A 16,321-nucleotide genomic window follows, 5' to 3' on the forward strand; every position below is an offset into this window, starting at 1 on the left:
CGATAAACACAACAAAAATAAAAATGAGTTTGACAAACAGATATGAACTAGAAATATCAATGTCATATAGTGTCTCTGGATAATATCTATAACACTTGATCTTCTTTTGAATTAAGAGTACGAGCTTGGTCACTGGTCTGTGCAGTTCAGAAGATTGGGTTTCGAAGTTTGACGCTTCTCACAACACCTCTGGAGTCTGGCAGTACCTCTGTTACACGTGCTAGCGGCCAGTGAAGTCTTGGCGTGTTCTCGTCTTTCAGGAACACGACGTCACCTTCCCGTGTATTTCGTTGTTGTTTGTTCCATTTGGGGCGTTGCTATGTACTCCCTTTTCCATCTGCTCCAGAACAAGTCCGACAAATATTGTACTCTACGCCACCTTTTTCTTGAGTACACATTCTGGTTGCGAAGGTCCCGGTATTAACCTCTTGGGTGACTTCATGTGGAGGATCTGACTCGGACTTAGTGGGTCCATGTCGTCGGGATCATCAGAACAGGTCGTGATCGGTCTCGAGTTCACAATATATTCTACCTCGCAGAGAAGCGTGCGGAATGATTCGTCATCAAGGCGAGTCCCGTGGTTGTAGAATAGCGCAGATAGAACTTTCCGAATGGTACGGATCTGGCGCTCCCATACGCCGCCCATGTGCGATGCCATAGGTGGGTTGAGTTTCCAGTCGATATTCATGTACAGTAGTTGTTTTTGGATTTTGTTTTGGTTCAGATCTGACCAAGCCTTGTTCAGTTCATTCCGTGTTCCGATGAAGTTGGACCCGTTGTTGCATCGGATTTCTTGTACCGTACCTCTGCGGGCTATGAAGCGTTGCAAGCAGTGAATAAAGGAATCTGTTTCGAGACTGTTAGCAGCTTCCAGATGAATGGAGCGACTGACAAGACAGTGAATATGACGCCGTAACGTTTGAGCTCCTTGCGTCCCTCTTTTATAATGAACGGCCCGAAGAAGTCTACGCCTGTGAATGTAAATGGTGGAGCTGGCTCGAGACGATCTTGAGGTAAGTCGGACATTTTTTGCTCTTGGCATGGCTTTCTTATTTTTCTGCACGTTATGCATTTGTGGAGTTGACGTCGGACAGCAGAGTTGATTGAAACAATCCAAAAGCGTTCTCTAATTGCTGCAATGGTGTGATTTCTACCAGCATGGCCGAGTTTCTCATGAGCATCTCGTACAATTAGAGTCGTGACGTGCGAGTGTTGTGGCAGTAGCATTGGATGTTTCACGTCAGAGTCCATTGCGGCTTTCGAGAGGCGTCCTCCCACTCGCAGAGTTCCGTCGATGAGCACTGGGTCGAGACGGAATATCTTACATGTTTTTGGTAGTGAGTGTTCTCTCTTGTCTTCTTTCATGGTTGTTTTCTTGAGATTCTCGACCTCGTTTGCAAAGGTGATCTTTTGTATAAAGCAAACTATTGCCTTTTCAGCCTTTTGCATGATCTGTGTGGTCCTTAAATTTATAGTTTGTTCTTTGTTTTGTAAGAAAGCCAAAAATGCTATGAATACTGCTACTGCTCTCTTCAGTCTCTCCCACCTGGAGAAATGGGTGATTAAAGACATAAACGGTGAGCCTTCTTCTGATGTAGCAGTAGTAGCTAAAGACATAAAGTCTTCTTCTATAACCTGCGGTTCACTGATGGGGTGCATCTTTGCAGGGCATTCTGAAGCCGGCATATTCAAGAAATCCGGACCTTCCAGCCAATGAGTCATGTCTGACGATATCACAGAACCTACCCCACGTGATGCAACGTCTGCTGGGTTCAAATCAGTGCTAACGTACTTCCACTGGTTAGCGTTGCTGAAGTCTCTTATTTGACGGACTCTGTTGGCCACAAACACTGGAAAACGCTTTCTCTCAGCTCTGATGTAATAAAGGACTGTTGTTGAATCTGTGTAATAGCAGATATCGTTGAGATGGAGATCAAGCTCAAGGGTCATTTTCTGTCCTAAATTTACAGCTACAGCAGCCGCTGTGAGTTCAAGCCGTGGGATAGATGTTGCTTTCAATGGAGCAACCCTTGCTTTTCCGATGAGAAATGAAGTTTTCGAACATCCACCCTCGTTTGAGGTTAGGTATGCAACAGCGCCATACCCAGATGCACTGGCATCTGAGAAAACGTGCATCTGAAACACCGTATCTTTTGCTTGCTGTGGTAACTTTAGACATCTCGGGATTGTTATCTTCTGAAGGTTCGGGGCTTCGCTAATCCATTGTTTGAAACGTCGCTGGTGATCATCAGGCACTTCGTCATCCCAGGTGAGAGTGGTTTCTTTGCAGAGGTCTTGCAGTATTTGCTTTGCCGGCAGCACAAATGGAGCAGCAAAACCAAGGGGGTCATAGATGGATGATACTATGGAGAGAATGCCTCTTCTTGTCAGCGGTTTGTCTGGCAACAACACTGAGAAGCCAAATGTGTCTGTTTCGACGACCCAAAGTATTCCGAGGGCGTGCTCGGTAGGCAGTGGGTCATAATTGATGTCTCTTGTCTTTAACTCTTTAGATCGATCGTCAGCTGGGATGGTGTTTAGGACAGAGACGTCATTACTAGTATATTTACACAGTTTGAATCCACAGCCCCTGCAGGCGGCAGTCAGTTCAGCAATCAGAGAACTGGCTTTGGTGGCGTTCGGTACAGACTTTAGACAGTCATCAACATAGAAGTTCCGCTTAATTGTATGGGCGACTTCTGAACTTAAGTTGTTTCCTTCATCTGCAACGCGTCTAAGTGCGTAGTTGGCGATACTTGGTGAGCTCACTGCACCGAACAGGTGTACCTTCATCCAGTACTCTTAGAGTTCCTTTGATATGTCACCGTTCGGCCACCAGAGGAATCTGAGATGGTTGTATTGGTGTTTGGGTACTTTCACTTGGTAGAACATAGACTCCACGTCACAAGTGAAGGCTACCTGGTGTTCTCTGAATCTGGTTAGAACACCTATCAGAGAATTGGTGAGATCAGGCCCTTGCAACAACTGATCGTTTAAGGATATTCCATTGAATTTAGCACTACAGTCAAACACCACTCTAATTTTATCCGGTTTTCTTTGATTGTATACTCCATGATGTGGCAGGTACCACACATGTCCAGATTTGGCTGTAAGCAGGGAGTCTGGGATACGTTCAGCATAGTCATTCTGGAGTATTTTGTCAATGAAGTTGACGTAGTCAGAGTGGTACTTGGGATCCTTTTGCATTTTCTTCTTTTGATAGAGTGCTCGTTTGATTGCAAGGATCTTATTATTTGGCACCATTAAGTTCTGATTCCTGAAAGGGAGAGGGATCTCAAAGTGACCGTCTTTGAACACTACATTGCTTTCAGCCTTCTTCATGAATGTAGTATCCTCTGGAGACAATCCTTTCTCTCCAGGATACCTTGCTACCCGGCTATCAATAAAGTCACTTTCCAGAATATTCAGTATTCTGTTTGGGGAGAGAATTTCAGTAGCCTGCTCAATATCCTCGGTCACAATGCGATTACTGTTTACCCGATGTGTAGACGTTACGCTGTTGTCTTCTACCGGGGAGCTGACTGTCCATCCGTGACGATACTGCAGAGCGAATGGGCCTTTGCCGTCTGTTGATATGATTTTCAGAGGCTCCATTGCTAGTGGGCAATTACTGCCAATCAGTAGACCGATGTCTATTTCTGGCATTACTTCAGGAATCGATTTTGCCACGTCATGAAGATATGGCCAGTGTCGTAACAGTTCTGGACGTGGTATTTGATCATGGCTCACTGGAATTTCTTGTCTGGAATAAGTTTTTGGAAGCAGTATACCATTCTGGCCGTTTATATCACTGACGATGAGATCCTGGACAAGGTAGCTTTTGACTATGCTCTCCCCATGCATAGTTTTCAGACGCAGATTTGTTTGAACACCGGAAGCTTGCAAGTCGTCTTTCAGTTCTTCTGATAGGAAGCACCCTGTGCTTCCTGGGTCATAAAGGGCGTAGGTGAGAACTTCTCGGTTGCTTCCCCTCTGTTTTATACGAACAGGTAGTATTGTTTGAAGAACCATTGAGGAACCATGAGAAATAACGTTGCTGGTAGCTGTATCTGGAGGGTTTTGGCTGGATTCCTCTGTACGGTTTTGAGAATATGAAGATCTGTCAGAGTAGTCTGACCTCCAAGGTTGTTTGAAGCCATCTATATGCATGGCCGTAGGATGACCTTTGCCACATTTGTGACATTTTCGCTTGTTCATGCACCCCTTCGATGTATGATTCAGACCGTAGCAACTGAAGCATCTACGCTGCTCTATAATAAACTTTCTTTTCTCTTCGAGAGATTTCTGCCTGAAATCTGCACAGTTATCCAGATCGTGATTTTTGCCGCAGTAAAAACAGGAGGGTGACCCAAAACCACGAGTTCTACTTTGGCTCTCACGATTAACTTGCATAGCAAATGCAGACTCTGTTGGTTTCCCTTTTGATGGTTTACTAGAATTCAGTTCTCTATGCATTGCTTCTTTGCCGAACACTGGGTCATTGACACACTCTGCAGCGTTAATAACAAACTGGACAATGTCACCAAAGCACGAAGACCTGTTCTCGAGGAGTCTACGGTTTGTGGCTTTTTCACGCCATTTATTCTGGAGATAACTTGGCAATTTCTGGACCGCCACTTGCAGGTTCGGTGCATGATCAAGAACAGCTAGGTGAGTAAGTGTTTGCATGGCGCTGAAGCATTTTAGCAAGTAATGCGAATATCTTTTCAGACATTTCCCTTCATCTGGTTTTATCGGCTTCCACTCGTTTAGTTGTTTCAAGTATGCCAAGGATACTTTATAAGGATCACCATACTCTTGTTGTAGCAACTGTCTTGCCCGGCTATAGCCTTGGTCTGCCTGCATGTATATACAGCTGCTGATGAGGTCCTTAGGTTCACCGTCGGTATGCTGCAGGAGGTAGTAAAGTCTGTCACTGCTACTGGCTGTTCTAGAGGAGATCCTGGTGTCAAACGCCAGTATGAAGTCACTGTATTCCAGAAGATCACCGGTAAACTTGGGAACTTCCGGTGCAGGCAAAGCTAGAGCTGTGGCGATACCACTAATCTGCTGCTGTATGGTGTTAACTGGAGGTGAATTAGGCAGTGGATAGGGTGCACCAAAGTTACTGTTCTCAGGTGTATTTACAGGCAGATACGTATACTGTTCTTGATTTGGAAACGTTGATGACGTGGTATTCGAAGCGTTGACCGGAGGTGCACGAGTGTTAGTACCAGTCTCTGAAGAATTTCTGGGAACAAATTCTTGTGTAGTGCTGGGATTTAGACTGGGTAAGCTGGCACTATTTTCCTGGGTGACAGGAAGTATAACCTGGTTATCCATATTGCCGCCGTTAGCACCTCCACTCACACAAATTCCAGGGGCAGCTAAACTAGGTCCAGCGACCATAACATTCACGTCCTGATGGTTGGCTCGTTGCACAATAATGCTGGTATGTGTCTCATTGTCCTTGTTACCAACATTGTCATCGCCAATGTCATTTTCGGTTTCTGCAAAAACACGTGCTTTTGCTCGAATCTTGGCTATTTCGATATCCAGTAGAATCTCTTCTGTCTTTGCCTCCTGTTCCTTTTTCTTTGTCACAAGTTCTTTTTCGGCAAGCAACTCGGCGAGGCGTGCTTTGGCTTGTACCTTTTCGGACATAGCCGATTTGCCAGAAGGAAGGGAAGAAGGCCGTTGGGAAGAACGTTTTGAACCAGATCGGCTGAAAAGACTCTTCAGGTCTTCTTCAAGTCGTTTTTCGTTTATGGCTATCCATTCACCAGTATGGTTTCGGAATTGCAGAATGCTAATTTCCTTGGTCTCATATCTGGACAATTCCTGGTCTTGCTCCAATTCATCTGAGATATTATCCATGACACGATTAAAGTTTTTTTTTTGTTTTTTTTGTACTTATCGAGAGCTTCGTTATATTCCTCTAGACACATTTTCACCAAGTGCAGGTTGTCAGGATTTGACATGAGGCCTGTGAGTTCATTGCGTTTTTTCGTTACGTTGGCAAGTGATGATCTCAATTTATTTTTCAATGTTCGAATATCAACTGTCGTACCAGAGTTTTCGACGGGAGCACTATTCTGGACAGCCTCATCAGACTCCTCCATCTTGTCTGTAGTTGTTTATAACAGGCAGTAATTCCACTTCTTAAGGCTCACGTATAAGAGTTATAATAGCGAGAGTCGTTGATGGTAGTTTAACAATTTAATTGAACGATGTTAATGCACTGTTCTTCTATTGCTTAACGTGAATGATGGAGAAACACAATTTTGACACGCACATATAGTTCTTTATTAGATCCATGACGGTAACATCGATATGGTTATATTGTTAGGCGTTTATACATGTAGACTTGACGTATGCAGCGTAACTTGAAGTGATGTGATGTGATGTGATGTGGTTCAATTACTATGGATAAAAGAAATCAACGTATGAATAATATGCTAATTTATACAAAATTATTGAGTTAAATAACTAAGACTGATAGAAACAATATGCAAAGCTTAATTAAGTAAAATATGCATGAATAACGGCTAATTACAAAAAGCTAATACACAAAGTCAATATAATTAAGGCTCATATAAAGACATACGTTATATACAATGTAGGCTTAAAAATGGAAAAGATGAATCTGCTATTCTAAAACAATATAATAGGCGTTTACTTACAATTGTGTTCCTATAACAAACGGTCCAAATATTCCTCAGTAAATACCAACTTTCGTTATATTCGTTATATCCGTTCTGTATGAAATCTCTTTTAAAACTGATAACTTTCCTCATTTGTTTACAGGAAGACACTATCGAATACCAAAAAGTACACGTGACCGATAACTATGCATAAATTAGCTAAAACAACCCAACACCAAGTAAACAATTATTATGGCCGAGCGTAGACTCGAACCAGCAAACTACCACACAGCAAACCTTACCATTAACCATTGCGATAACAAGACAACACGAACATTATTTACAGTTAATCGTTGGGCATCAACAGTAATAATAATAATAATAATAATAATAATAATAATAATAATAATAATAATAATAATATCAGTACTCATGTTACTTAAAAGGCCATTTTTTTGGAAGAGCAGTGAGGCAAAGGCATAATTCTTCCCATTGTGAAGAATAGAGATGAAACTAAAGCCATGTTTACGTCTCTGATTTCGCAACCCTCTTCAACCGATCTGTTCCCAATTTTTAACTGCTCCCTCCCTATCCCGCCATGGTTTGGAATTCTTTTTCTGCTTCTGTACTTCCTATCATAAGCTTACATTTATCAATGAGCAGTTCTATTGCTTTTTCCGGGGTTAAACCCAAATCCTCCTCCTTCGTTATCCTCTTTTCGTATTTCATTTCGGGGCTGGGCTAGAAAGTAGCATGAGGTTGCTATTCCCATTCATTTAGTACCTAAGGAAAAGAAATGGGAACCACTTTCTGATCCCTTTATGAGGAATGATTTTCGCAATAGATGACAAACATCAAAGTTCCATTCATTTCAAAAAGATTTATTCTCACTCATATTCCCAGATAACGACAAACGGTCTCAGTGATATCCTCCCCCGTGTCCGTATCCTCCCTTGGGTCCGGACAAGTGGAAATGCTGGTCGGACTTTCCACCGCCGTAGTGCTTCCTATGGACGACGTGGCCCTTTCCATAACCACCGTGGCCGTGTCCGTGGCCATCGTCATGTCCGTAGCCGCCATGGCCGTGTCCGTGGCCGCCGCCATGACCATAACCGTCATCATGTCCATGTCCGTAGCCGCCACCGCTGACAAGGGTGACCAGGACGAGGACCGTTGCTAAGGCGGCTAAGAAGAATCTCTGAAATGCATCAACATTCGGCGTCATATTTCTGAAGTAACAGGAAATGAACTTGAACAGGACTGAATCCGTCTCTTGAAATGAACAGAACAATGAATAATTGTGTGCAAAGTCATTCAAAGGGATCTGGCATTTAGGAACTTGTATCTAAGTCATGGCTAACGGAAATCTACGAGTGAAATTCGCGGTCTTTTCAGCCGAAAAATAATACTTTTAATCATATAGTAATTTCGAATAAATTAAACCACAGCCTTTTCAGGAGACTTCAAATAATATTTATAATCACATAGGTAATTTTGAATAAATTAAAAGCACACCCTTTTCAGGAAACAAATAATTCTTATAATCATATAGGTGATTTTGAATAAATCAAATCTATTATCAAGTTCATTATTAACGATATATAAAATTAAAACAATCTAATATTGAAAGTGATAAGTTAAATCAAAATAACTCGTATTACTATTATTTATAATTAACCCGTTATACAGCATCAATTATATGGGTTTCCCCTGCAACTCAGTGCCTGACGATCTAACGATGATTAAAGACACACAGACAAACACACACACACACACATACATACATACATACATACATACATACATAACATACATACACACACACACACATATATATAATATATATATATATATATATATATATATATATATGTCTACATATCCATATACATAAATATACCTATACATACATACTATATATACATATATATATATATATATATATATATATTATATATATATATATAAATATATATATCATTAGAGTTAATGAAGGTAAATAGTTAAGATAAAATTACCATCTTGAATGCACAATTAGAGAAGGCCGTTGCTCTCAGGAAGGCGAGGAACGAATGAATGGATAATGAATGTAGGAAGACCGAAGCTTTTTATACCTAATTGAAATGAGGGACAATGAGTCTGTTTCCACCCTTCACTTAGCAACGAAAGTCAAAAGCGTAGTTCATAGCGCAATCAGTTTAGGGTCTCATTCTATTTCCTTTCGTTTTTGTCTCGCTCCATTTTTCTTCCCGTGTTGCAACGATGATTTTTCGTTTTCTTTCTGTTTTGATTTTCCCTTCTGGAGATGGAACAAGATTCGTCGATTCTCAGATGTTCGGTAATTGTCAAAGTCTTCCGCTATTTTTTTGTATTACCTTATTTCAGTTTGGTTAGTTGGCATCGCAACACTCTGCAAGGCTTCGAAAGCATAGTTTTCAAGGAGTTTTGGATGGTTCTTGACCTGCAAGTCGAAATAATTGCTGGGTCCAGAAATATTACGTCAATATTTTAGAAACTGAGGTAATAGGCTTCGAATAATAATATGCGCTAAGTTTCTTTGACTCATCGCTATAATTGATTACGTTTGATTTTAAATCACGAAAAAGTTAACAGCGTGATGTTTATACGAACAAAGTTACAGCCACGAAGGAAAAGCGAAACAATTGAGATATGCTAAGCACTTTCGTCTTATTATCAAGACATAATCACAGCAACTAAAGATATACAGAAGCAAGGATATATATATATATATATATATATATATATATATATATATATATATGTATATATATATATTATATATATATATATATATATATGATATATATATATATATATGCGCCCTTGTCTCTATAGCTTTAGTTGCTGTGACAATCTCTTGACAATAAAACGAAATTGCTTAGTATATCTCAATTGTTTCACTTTTCCTTCGTGGCTGTTACTGATCACTGATTATATGTGAATGATTATACTGTACACAATATTGATCCCTGAATTAGGAAATAATCTTCCGGTAACCTTTGAGGATATTTAAGGGTTATTTCCTCTAGTTCTCACGTTTGTTGACAAATGTCCAGCACTATGAAAGTAAAGAAATAAAAGACCTCTGCACCTTACTCAGTCTCCCTGACTGTTTGATTGGTGTGAATTTGAAGTGATTATGTGTATTTTTGGATTGTCTTTGATTGCTTGGTTGCTGCGTTTGATGTGGATTTTAGTTTTCCGTAAAAGATAAAAGAAAACTATTTGTTCGTCCGTCTGCACTTTTTCTGCCGCCCTCAGATCTTAAAAACTACTGAGCTTGGAGGGCTGTAAATTGGTATGTTGATCATCCACCCTCCAATCATTTAACATATCAAATTACAGCCCTCTAGCCACAGTAGTTTTTATCTAATTTAAGGTTAAAGTTAGCCATGATCCTGTGTCTGGCACCGGGTCGTGGCTGAAATTTTCACGGGCCATGGCTAAGAGTTTCATGGGCCGTAGCTGAGAGTTTCATACAGCATTATAAATTGTACAGAAAATTCGATTGCGTCGAAGAACGGCGCATTTTCTGCTGGTTGTTTTAGCATGTACGTCTTTGAAAATCATGACAATGCTTCCAACTTGATAGGTTTTTAGAAGTATGCAGTGTGATTAATAGGTACAAGTTGCGGAGCAATTTTTTTTACGGAAGTTTTTGGAGATATTAAAGCTTCCTAATTTCTGTGAATTCTTTACGTGTAAATAAACCTGTTTATAGGTACTTCGGAGTTCAAAGAATGTATCAGTCCTATGAAAAATAATGTTTTTTTTTATTTTTCTATCTTACTTAAGGTTCTTTTTCATTTCTTTTATCTACTTCTCTTTGTTAATTATTTTTCGTACTTTATTGGTGATATTTATTTATTTATTCTATTAACATATTTTCCTGAGACAGCTTTATCGTCAGGCCATGATTTATGTATCATATTAAACTTTATCTAGCAATATCATTGTATTTCAAAATCTTATTCAGCCTCCCCCTTGCTTAGTTTGCTTTTCTCTTCTTTCGTTTCTTTAATTTCATTTACGTTTTGATTATTTTAATACTTTATTTATAAAATTTATTTATCTATTCTATTTCTCTATTGCTTTGAGATATGGTTTCTTTATTTATGATATGTCTTTATTGCTCTGAGATATGGTTTCTTTATCTATTCTTTTTCTCTATTGCTTTGAGATATGATTTCTTTATCTATGCTATGTCTTTATTGCTTTGAGATATGGTTTCATTGTCAAACCAAGTCGCCTCATTTTCGTATATCGATGCAGATCGTACTAGACTTATGCTTATTCTTACTGGTTCCTGCAGTTGCAGTCCATTACTAAATTTAATTCAGCCTACAAATACATTAGTTTGCTTTCGCTAATTTTTGTGAAATTCCATCTTAAACACATGGCACATTTAGATAATTTATTTCAAAGAAATGCGTTTGACATCAAACAAAAAAATGACAATGAAGCAACCCTTTGCTTGCTTTTACAACCACGATCATCATTATTAGTGGTAACCATGGCCATGTCCGTGACCATGTCCGTGACCATGTCCGTGTCCATAGCCACCATGGCCATGTGGCCCTGAGAGATGGAAATGCTGGCTGGATTTTCCTCCGCCGTGGTGCTTCTTATGGACAACGTGGCCCTTACCATATCCTCCGTGGCCATGCCCGTGGCCGTGGCCATGCCCGTGGCCATACCCATGGCCGTGTCCATGTCCATGTCCGTGTCCATGTCCGTGTCCATGTCCGTGCCATGTCCGTGGCCATGGCCGTAATCAGCGTTGACCAAGACGACCATGAGAAGAATGGCCACGGCGACCAAGAAGAATCTCTGTAATATGAGAAATAAATCAACTAATGGAGAGAGTCTTATTATTTCCTGTCCTATAGACTCTAATTAAATGCAGCCTGTAACATTGATAATATTAGGTTCAATTTGTTTTGTTGAAATTTTCAATGACTTTCCTGACTTTCAATGACTTTCCTGACTTCCATAGAAGGGTAAAAATCTGCTGATCTTTCTTCGAGAACCTAGACCATATAATTTACCTGTTAAGAGACTGTTTTAAAGTTCGGTCTATTCTTTGAGGCCATTTTATTTTTAGTTGTTTTTTGGTTCGTCAAAGGGCAGTTTCTGAACTCAATTGGAATACTTCAATTACATTATTTACCATTTTAAAAGACTACGATGAATAAAATTTCTTTGCCAAGTAGGACTGCCATATTCAGTGAAAGCTTTGCCATGTTAGTGACCTGAGCACTTATATACTGTAATAGAACTTGGACGTTGTTAACCTTTATTTCTGGACGCCAGTTGGATGTAAATTAATCAATCAGTCAGTTACTGAAAACTTACTTATGAGAATATAAAAGTGACAAGACAATGGAATTCAAATAAAAGAAAGGGTGGGGGCGGGGGTGTGATATCAGTGAGCTGCTGATGAGCCTTGTGCGTTGGTATAGGTAACGGCTAAAATATTAGAAGTTTCCTGTACAAGGGATTCCATCCCTGCAAGATGATTAAGTTAGTAAAACGTACTCATTGTCAACTAGAGACATCTTATTATTAATAATAATATATTAATATCATTATTCCGAGCAACTGGAAAGTGTGGAAAAGATAATTACTATCTCCCACTTTATCATATGTATGGGAGCTTTATAAAGTTTGAAGATATATGAGCCGCTATGTTTGCACATAACCAGAGTATCTGCTCTAATTCTTATGGTCTATTTTCTTATCTAAATCTTCCTGTTCATTATTATAACTTCACCAGTCTCTTGTCGAAGTTCCACAGCCAATTTACAAAGTTGGTATAGTGGTTAGTGTCGTGGTATGACACTCTTATGTCACGGGTTTGCGTCTCCACCAGGGCGATGAAAAATCACTGGCTCTGAATCCTGATCAGTGACTCCTGCAGTGTGGGGTCTGCGGTGGCAGGTTGAAACCAATAACCTTTGGAAACTTGAATTTCAAGTCAATGGCCCCTGTGTGCTTGTTCTTTATGAATAGGTTTCAAATACTGAAATAACAATAATAATAACATCTTAGAAGAAGACCACCTTTCTAACATATTCTATTAAAATGAATGGCTGTTTAGCGAATTAATTTAGTATGATAACTTTTCTATTTTTCTTATCGATCGCCTTTCTGGCTCTGCATTACTATTAAATAGTATTACTGAGCCAAAAAAGTGATTAAAAAAAAAATAGAAAAGTTGTCATATAAAATTAAGTCGGTAAATATAATAATAATAATAATAATAATAATAATAATAATAATAATAATAATAATAATAATAATAATAATAATCTGTCACAGGCTATTGTCAAAGTTTTGAAGTGTCTCTTATCAAAATTTTGCAGCTTTTTTTATTTTTATTTTTTTTTATCAATGTGATTCTTTCTCTTATCACAGTTCCACAAGTTTCTACCGAAATGTTGCCGTTTCTTACTACTCTCCAGTCACGTCTTATCCAGGTTTTACGGTATCGTAAACTTTCAGTCACTGCGTATTTTAGTCATTACTTAGTATTTATAAGTTTTTCGAAATGTTTGAAATAATTGCATTAATGTTCTGAAGGATCAGGAGTCTTTCAAGAATCGCACTTTCGTATCTAATTAAAACACAAGGTTTCGTTTATATATATATATATATATATATATATATATATATATATATATATATATATATATATATATATATGTATATAGTATATATATATATATATATATATATACTATATATATATATATATATATATATCTATATATATATATATATATTATATATATATATAGATATAGATATATATGTATATGATATATATATATATTATATATATCATATATATAATATAATATATATATAACTATATATATATATAAATATATATATATAGATAGATATATCATATATATATATATATATATATATATATTATATATATATATATATATATATATATATATATATATACTTACACACACATGTATACAGACACCATATAATCACGAGTACTAGGCCACAATATAGAATTCATTTCATCATGGGAATAACTTATACCTAAAAGGAATTATAAACTCGAATTTCTTGATTATAACCAAAATGCCAAGGTTCGAATCCTGGCCAGCGATGATGCACTTATCACCTATAATTCCTTTTCGGTATAAGTTACTCCAAGGTGGATTCGGGTATTGTGCTTTGATACTGTATTTAAGAGTATGAAAAAGTAAAAGTTTATATATATATATATATATATATATATATATATATATATATATATATATATAGAGTTTGTTTGTATTTGTCACCGTACGCATTTTACGACCCTCCGGAGGGGGTTGCCCTTGAAGGATACAGTCCTCTTGTTTCTCAACAAGTCCTTTTCGGAGGAGGCAGCTACCCCATGCCCCGGTACCCCTTTACATTTGGGTGACCTGGTGTCAAGGCTTGTGCCAGGCGTCACTTTAGAGTTTAGACCGATGACTACCGATTCCTCTTTTCTAACACCAAACGATTAAAAAACACAATTGTCGTTTTTGGGATCAGCTCTAACCATCTTGCAGAAGGCTGAAGTAAACAGGAGACCTCGAGGAGTAACTATGTGACTGTATCCAGAGGCAGCTTGTAACTGTAACCCTCGAAGCAAGCTGCTCTGTTTATATAGAACCCTTCTACTGTGAAGGGAAAAGTAGAGGTCATGTCACAGCAATTGCGATCAGACGGCGTCACATGTCGAGAAGGGTCAACTCAAGGCTTACCTGATTTCCCATTGTTCATTGTCAACGGGTATTTAAATTTCCCTTTATTTATATCTTGAGCAACAACTTGGGAAGTTGGTTTTGAGAATAAAGAGCGTGAAAAAAAAAGGACGTGCTCTTTGGTCGAGGACGCTTAGTGTCTTTGCATGAGCGACTATGGGTAAGTTATGTTGGAAGTTCCGACGTGACGAATTCGATTATTGGCCGCTTGCTATTGTGGTCTTGCTGTATGTCTAACCCCAATCTCTCTCTCTCTCTCTCTCTCTCTCTCCTCTCTCTCTCTCTCTCTCTCCGCCACAAAAACACAACACACGTACACACACATATGCATGCAATATCTACCTCTGCTTCTGTAGATCGAGGTCTTCAAGAAATATGTACTAAGCAAGGTATCCTCTCTCTCTCTCTCTCCTCTCTCTCTCTCTCTCTCTCTCTCTCTCTCTCCTATGTATTTTCATAAAAATTTTGAACGTTTTCTTCATTTTTAGATTCCAATGATAATAACACCAGTAAGAAAGCTCATTAACATATCGTAAATCGGTCTCCGAAGAATATACTGCGAGAAGTCTGATTAAATATCTAAATCGTGATGTTTTCAAATTTCAATTTATTTTCCATAGAAATTTGAAGTGTATCGAACTTTCATTTCTTTTTAATTGAAACTATTAGGCTTAAGAGAAGATTTAGAATAAATATATCTTCGGTGAATTTCAGGAAAAGAAAAAGTACATCTTGAGTTTTGAAGGTGTTAATAGTAAAGAATAAAAAAATTTATACTCTCTCTCTCTCTCTCTCTCTCCTCTCTCTCTCTCTCTCTCTCTCTTTCTACGGAACTTTTTCTTCATGTACTCATATATTCCATGGTTATTTGAACGCTACATTACACAACTTATCTTTTCCATATCTATCATTTTCGTTCACATAATTCTATTTCTTATGCCATCAACATTTTGGAGAGATCCAGAATATGCAAAGACGCTTTCCCTATTTAACATTCGTTTCCCGAACTCTCGTTAGCTCAGGGTCACATGTACTCATTAAGTAACCAGAAAATTACGAAATCCTACAAAAGGAATTGGTAATTTTTCGCCAAAAAGCAATCCGTCAGTGGGTTTTGGTGGCTGAACATTGTACTTGCAGCTGCTTGCAGGGCATCGGAATGTCTTTTTGGCTCTCAGTATAGCCCGTCAAAGTCACATTCAAAGGAAGTGCCATAAGGCTGACTTAACTTAATAACAGCAACAACAGAGCGCCTCATTGGCGTAATCGGTATTGTGTTGGCGTACCACACCTCGGTGGCCGCAAATTCGATTCTCGGGCATTTCATTGAGGTGTGAGAGATGTGTATTCCTGGTGATAGAAGTTCACTCTCGACAAGGTTCGAAGTCACGGAAAGCCATTGGTCCCGTTGCTGAATAACCACTGGTTCCATGCAAAGAGAACAGATGGAAAATGAAAATCAGAAAGATGTGCAACTAGGAGCTGAAGGGACTGAAAAGATGATGTTGTTGATGCTTTTGTTTGTTATTAAGTTAATTCAGCCTTATGGTACGATGGACTCATGACCTCAAGAGCAGCACTTCCTTTGAATGTGACTTTGACGTGCCTATACTGAGAGCAACAACAACATCTTCTTCGCAGTCCCTTCAGCTCCTAGCTGCACATCTTTCTGATTTTCATTTTCCATCTGTTCTCTTTCGTCTCTTCCCACTTGGCTGTCCAACTTCTTCTACTTTTCTCTTTCCATTTTCATCACTCAATGAATCCCAAAATACTTACAAGCAGGCCATTGGAGTCTGGCGTCGGTCACACTGGTTTAAAAAAGGACCTAGACGTAGTTTGTATATTACGGAAAGTTTCTTCTCTCAAGTCCTGCTCAATTGAATAGAACTA

The 16,321-nt window shown here is 38.7% G+C and overlaps 3 protein-coding genes across 3 annotated transcripts; all 3 read right to left on the reverse strand.

The window, feature by feature from the left end:
- Positions 1 to 813: 813 nt before the first annotated feature.
- LOC135209292 (uncharacterized) lies at positions 814 to 2,793 on the reverse strand. The gene has a single exon (XM_064241999.1). It carries the CDS (start codon positions 2,791 to 2,793, stop codon positions 814 to 816), a length of 1,980 nt encoding a protein of 659 aa, XP_064098069.1.
- Positions 2,794 to 7,509: 4,716 nt separating this feature from the next.
- On the reverse strand, positions 7,510 to 8,702 carry LOC135208902 (uncharacterized). Its single transcript, XM_064241470.1, has 2 exons — positions 8,663 to 8,702; positions 7,510 to 7,842 (listed from the first exon to the last, which is right to left on the reverse strand). The coding sequence occupies exons 1-2, from the start codon at positions 8,663 to 8,665 to the stop codon at positions 7,564 to 7,566; spliced, it is 282 nt and encodes a 93-aa protein (XP_064097540.1). The 5' UTR covers positions 8,666 to 8,702; the 3' UTR covers positions 7,510 to 7,563.
- A 2,363-nt stretch (positions 8,703 to 11,065) lies between these two features.
- On the reverse strand, positions 11,066 to 14,296 carry LOC135208903 (uncharacterized). Its single transcript, XM_064241471.1, has 2 exons — positions 14,224 to 14,296; positions 11,066 to 11,495 (listed from the first exon to the last, which is right to left on the reverse strand). Exons 1-2 carry the CDS (start codon positions 14,224 to 14,226, stop codon positions 11,085 to 11,087), a joined length of 414 nt encoding a protein of 137 aa, XP_064097541.1. The 5' UTR covers positions 14,227 to 14,296; the 3' UTR covers positions 11,066 to 11,084.
- Positions 14,297 to 16,321: the final 2,025 nt, after the last annotated feature.

Source organism: Macrobrachium nipponense, chromosome 37 (genome assembly GCF_015104395.2).
Source record: "Macrobrachium nipponense isolate FS-2020 chromosome 37, ASM1510439v2, whole genome shotgun sequence".
Taxonomy (NCBI): domain Eukaryota; kingdom Metazoa; phylum Arthropoda; class Malacostraca; order Decapoda; family Palaemonidae; genus Macrobrachium; species Macrobrachium nipponense.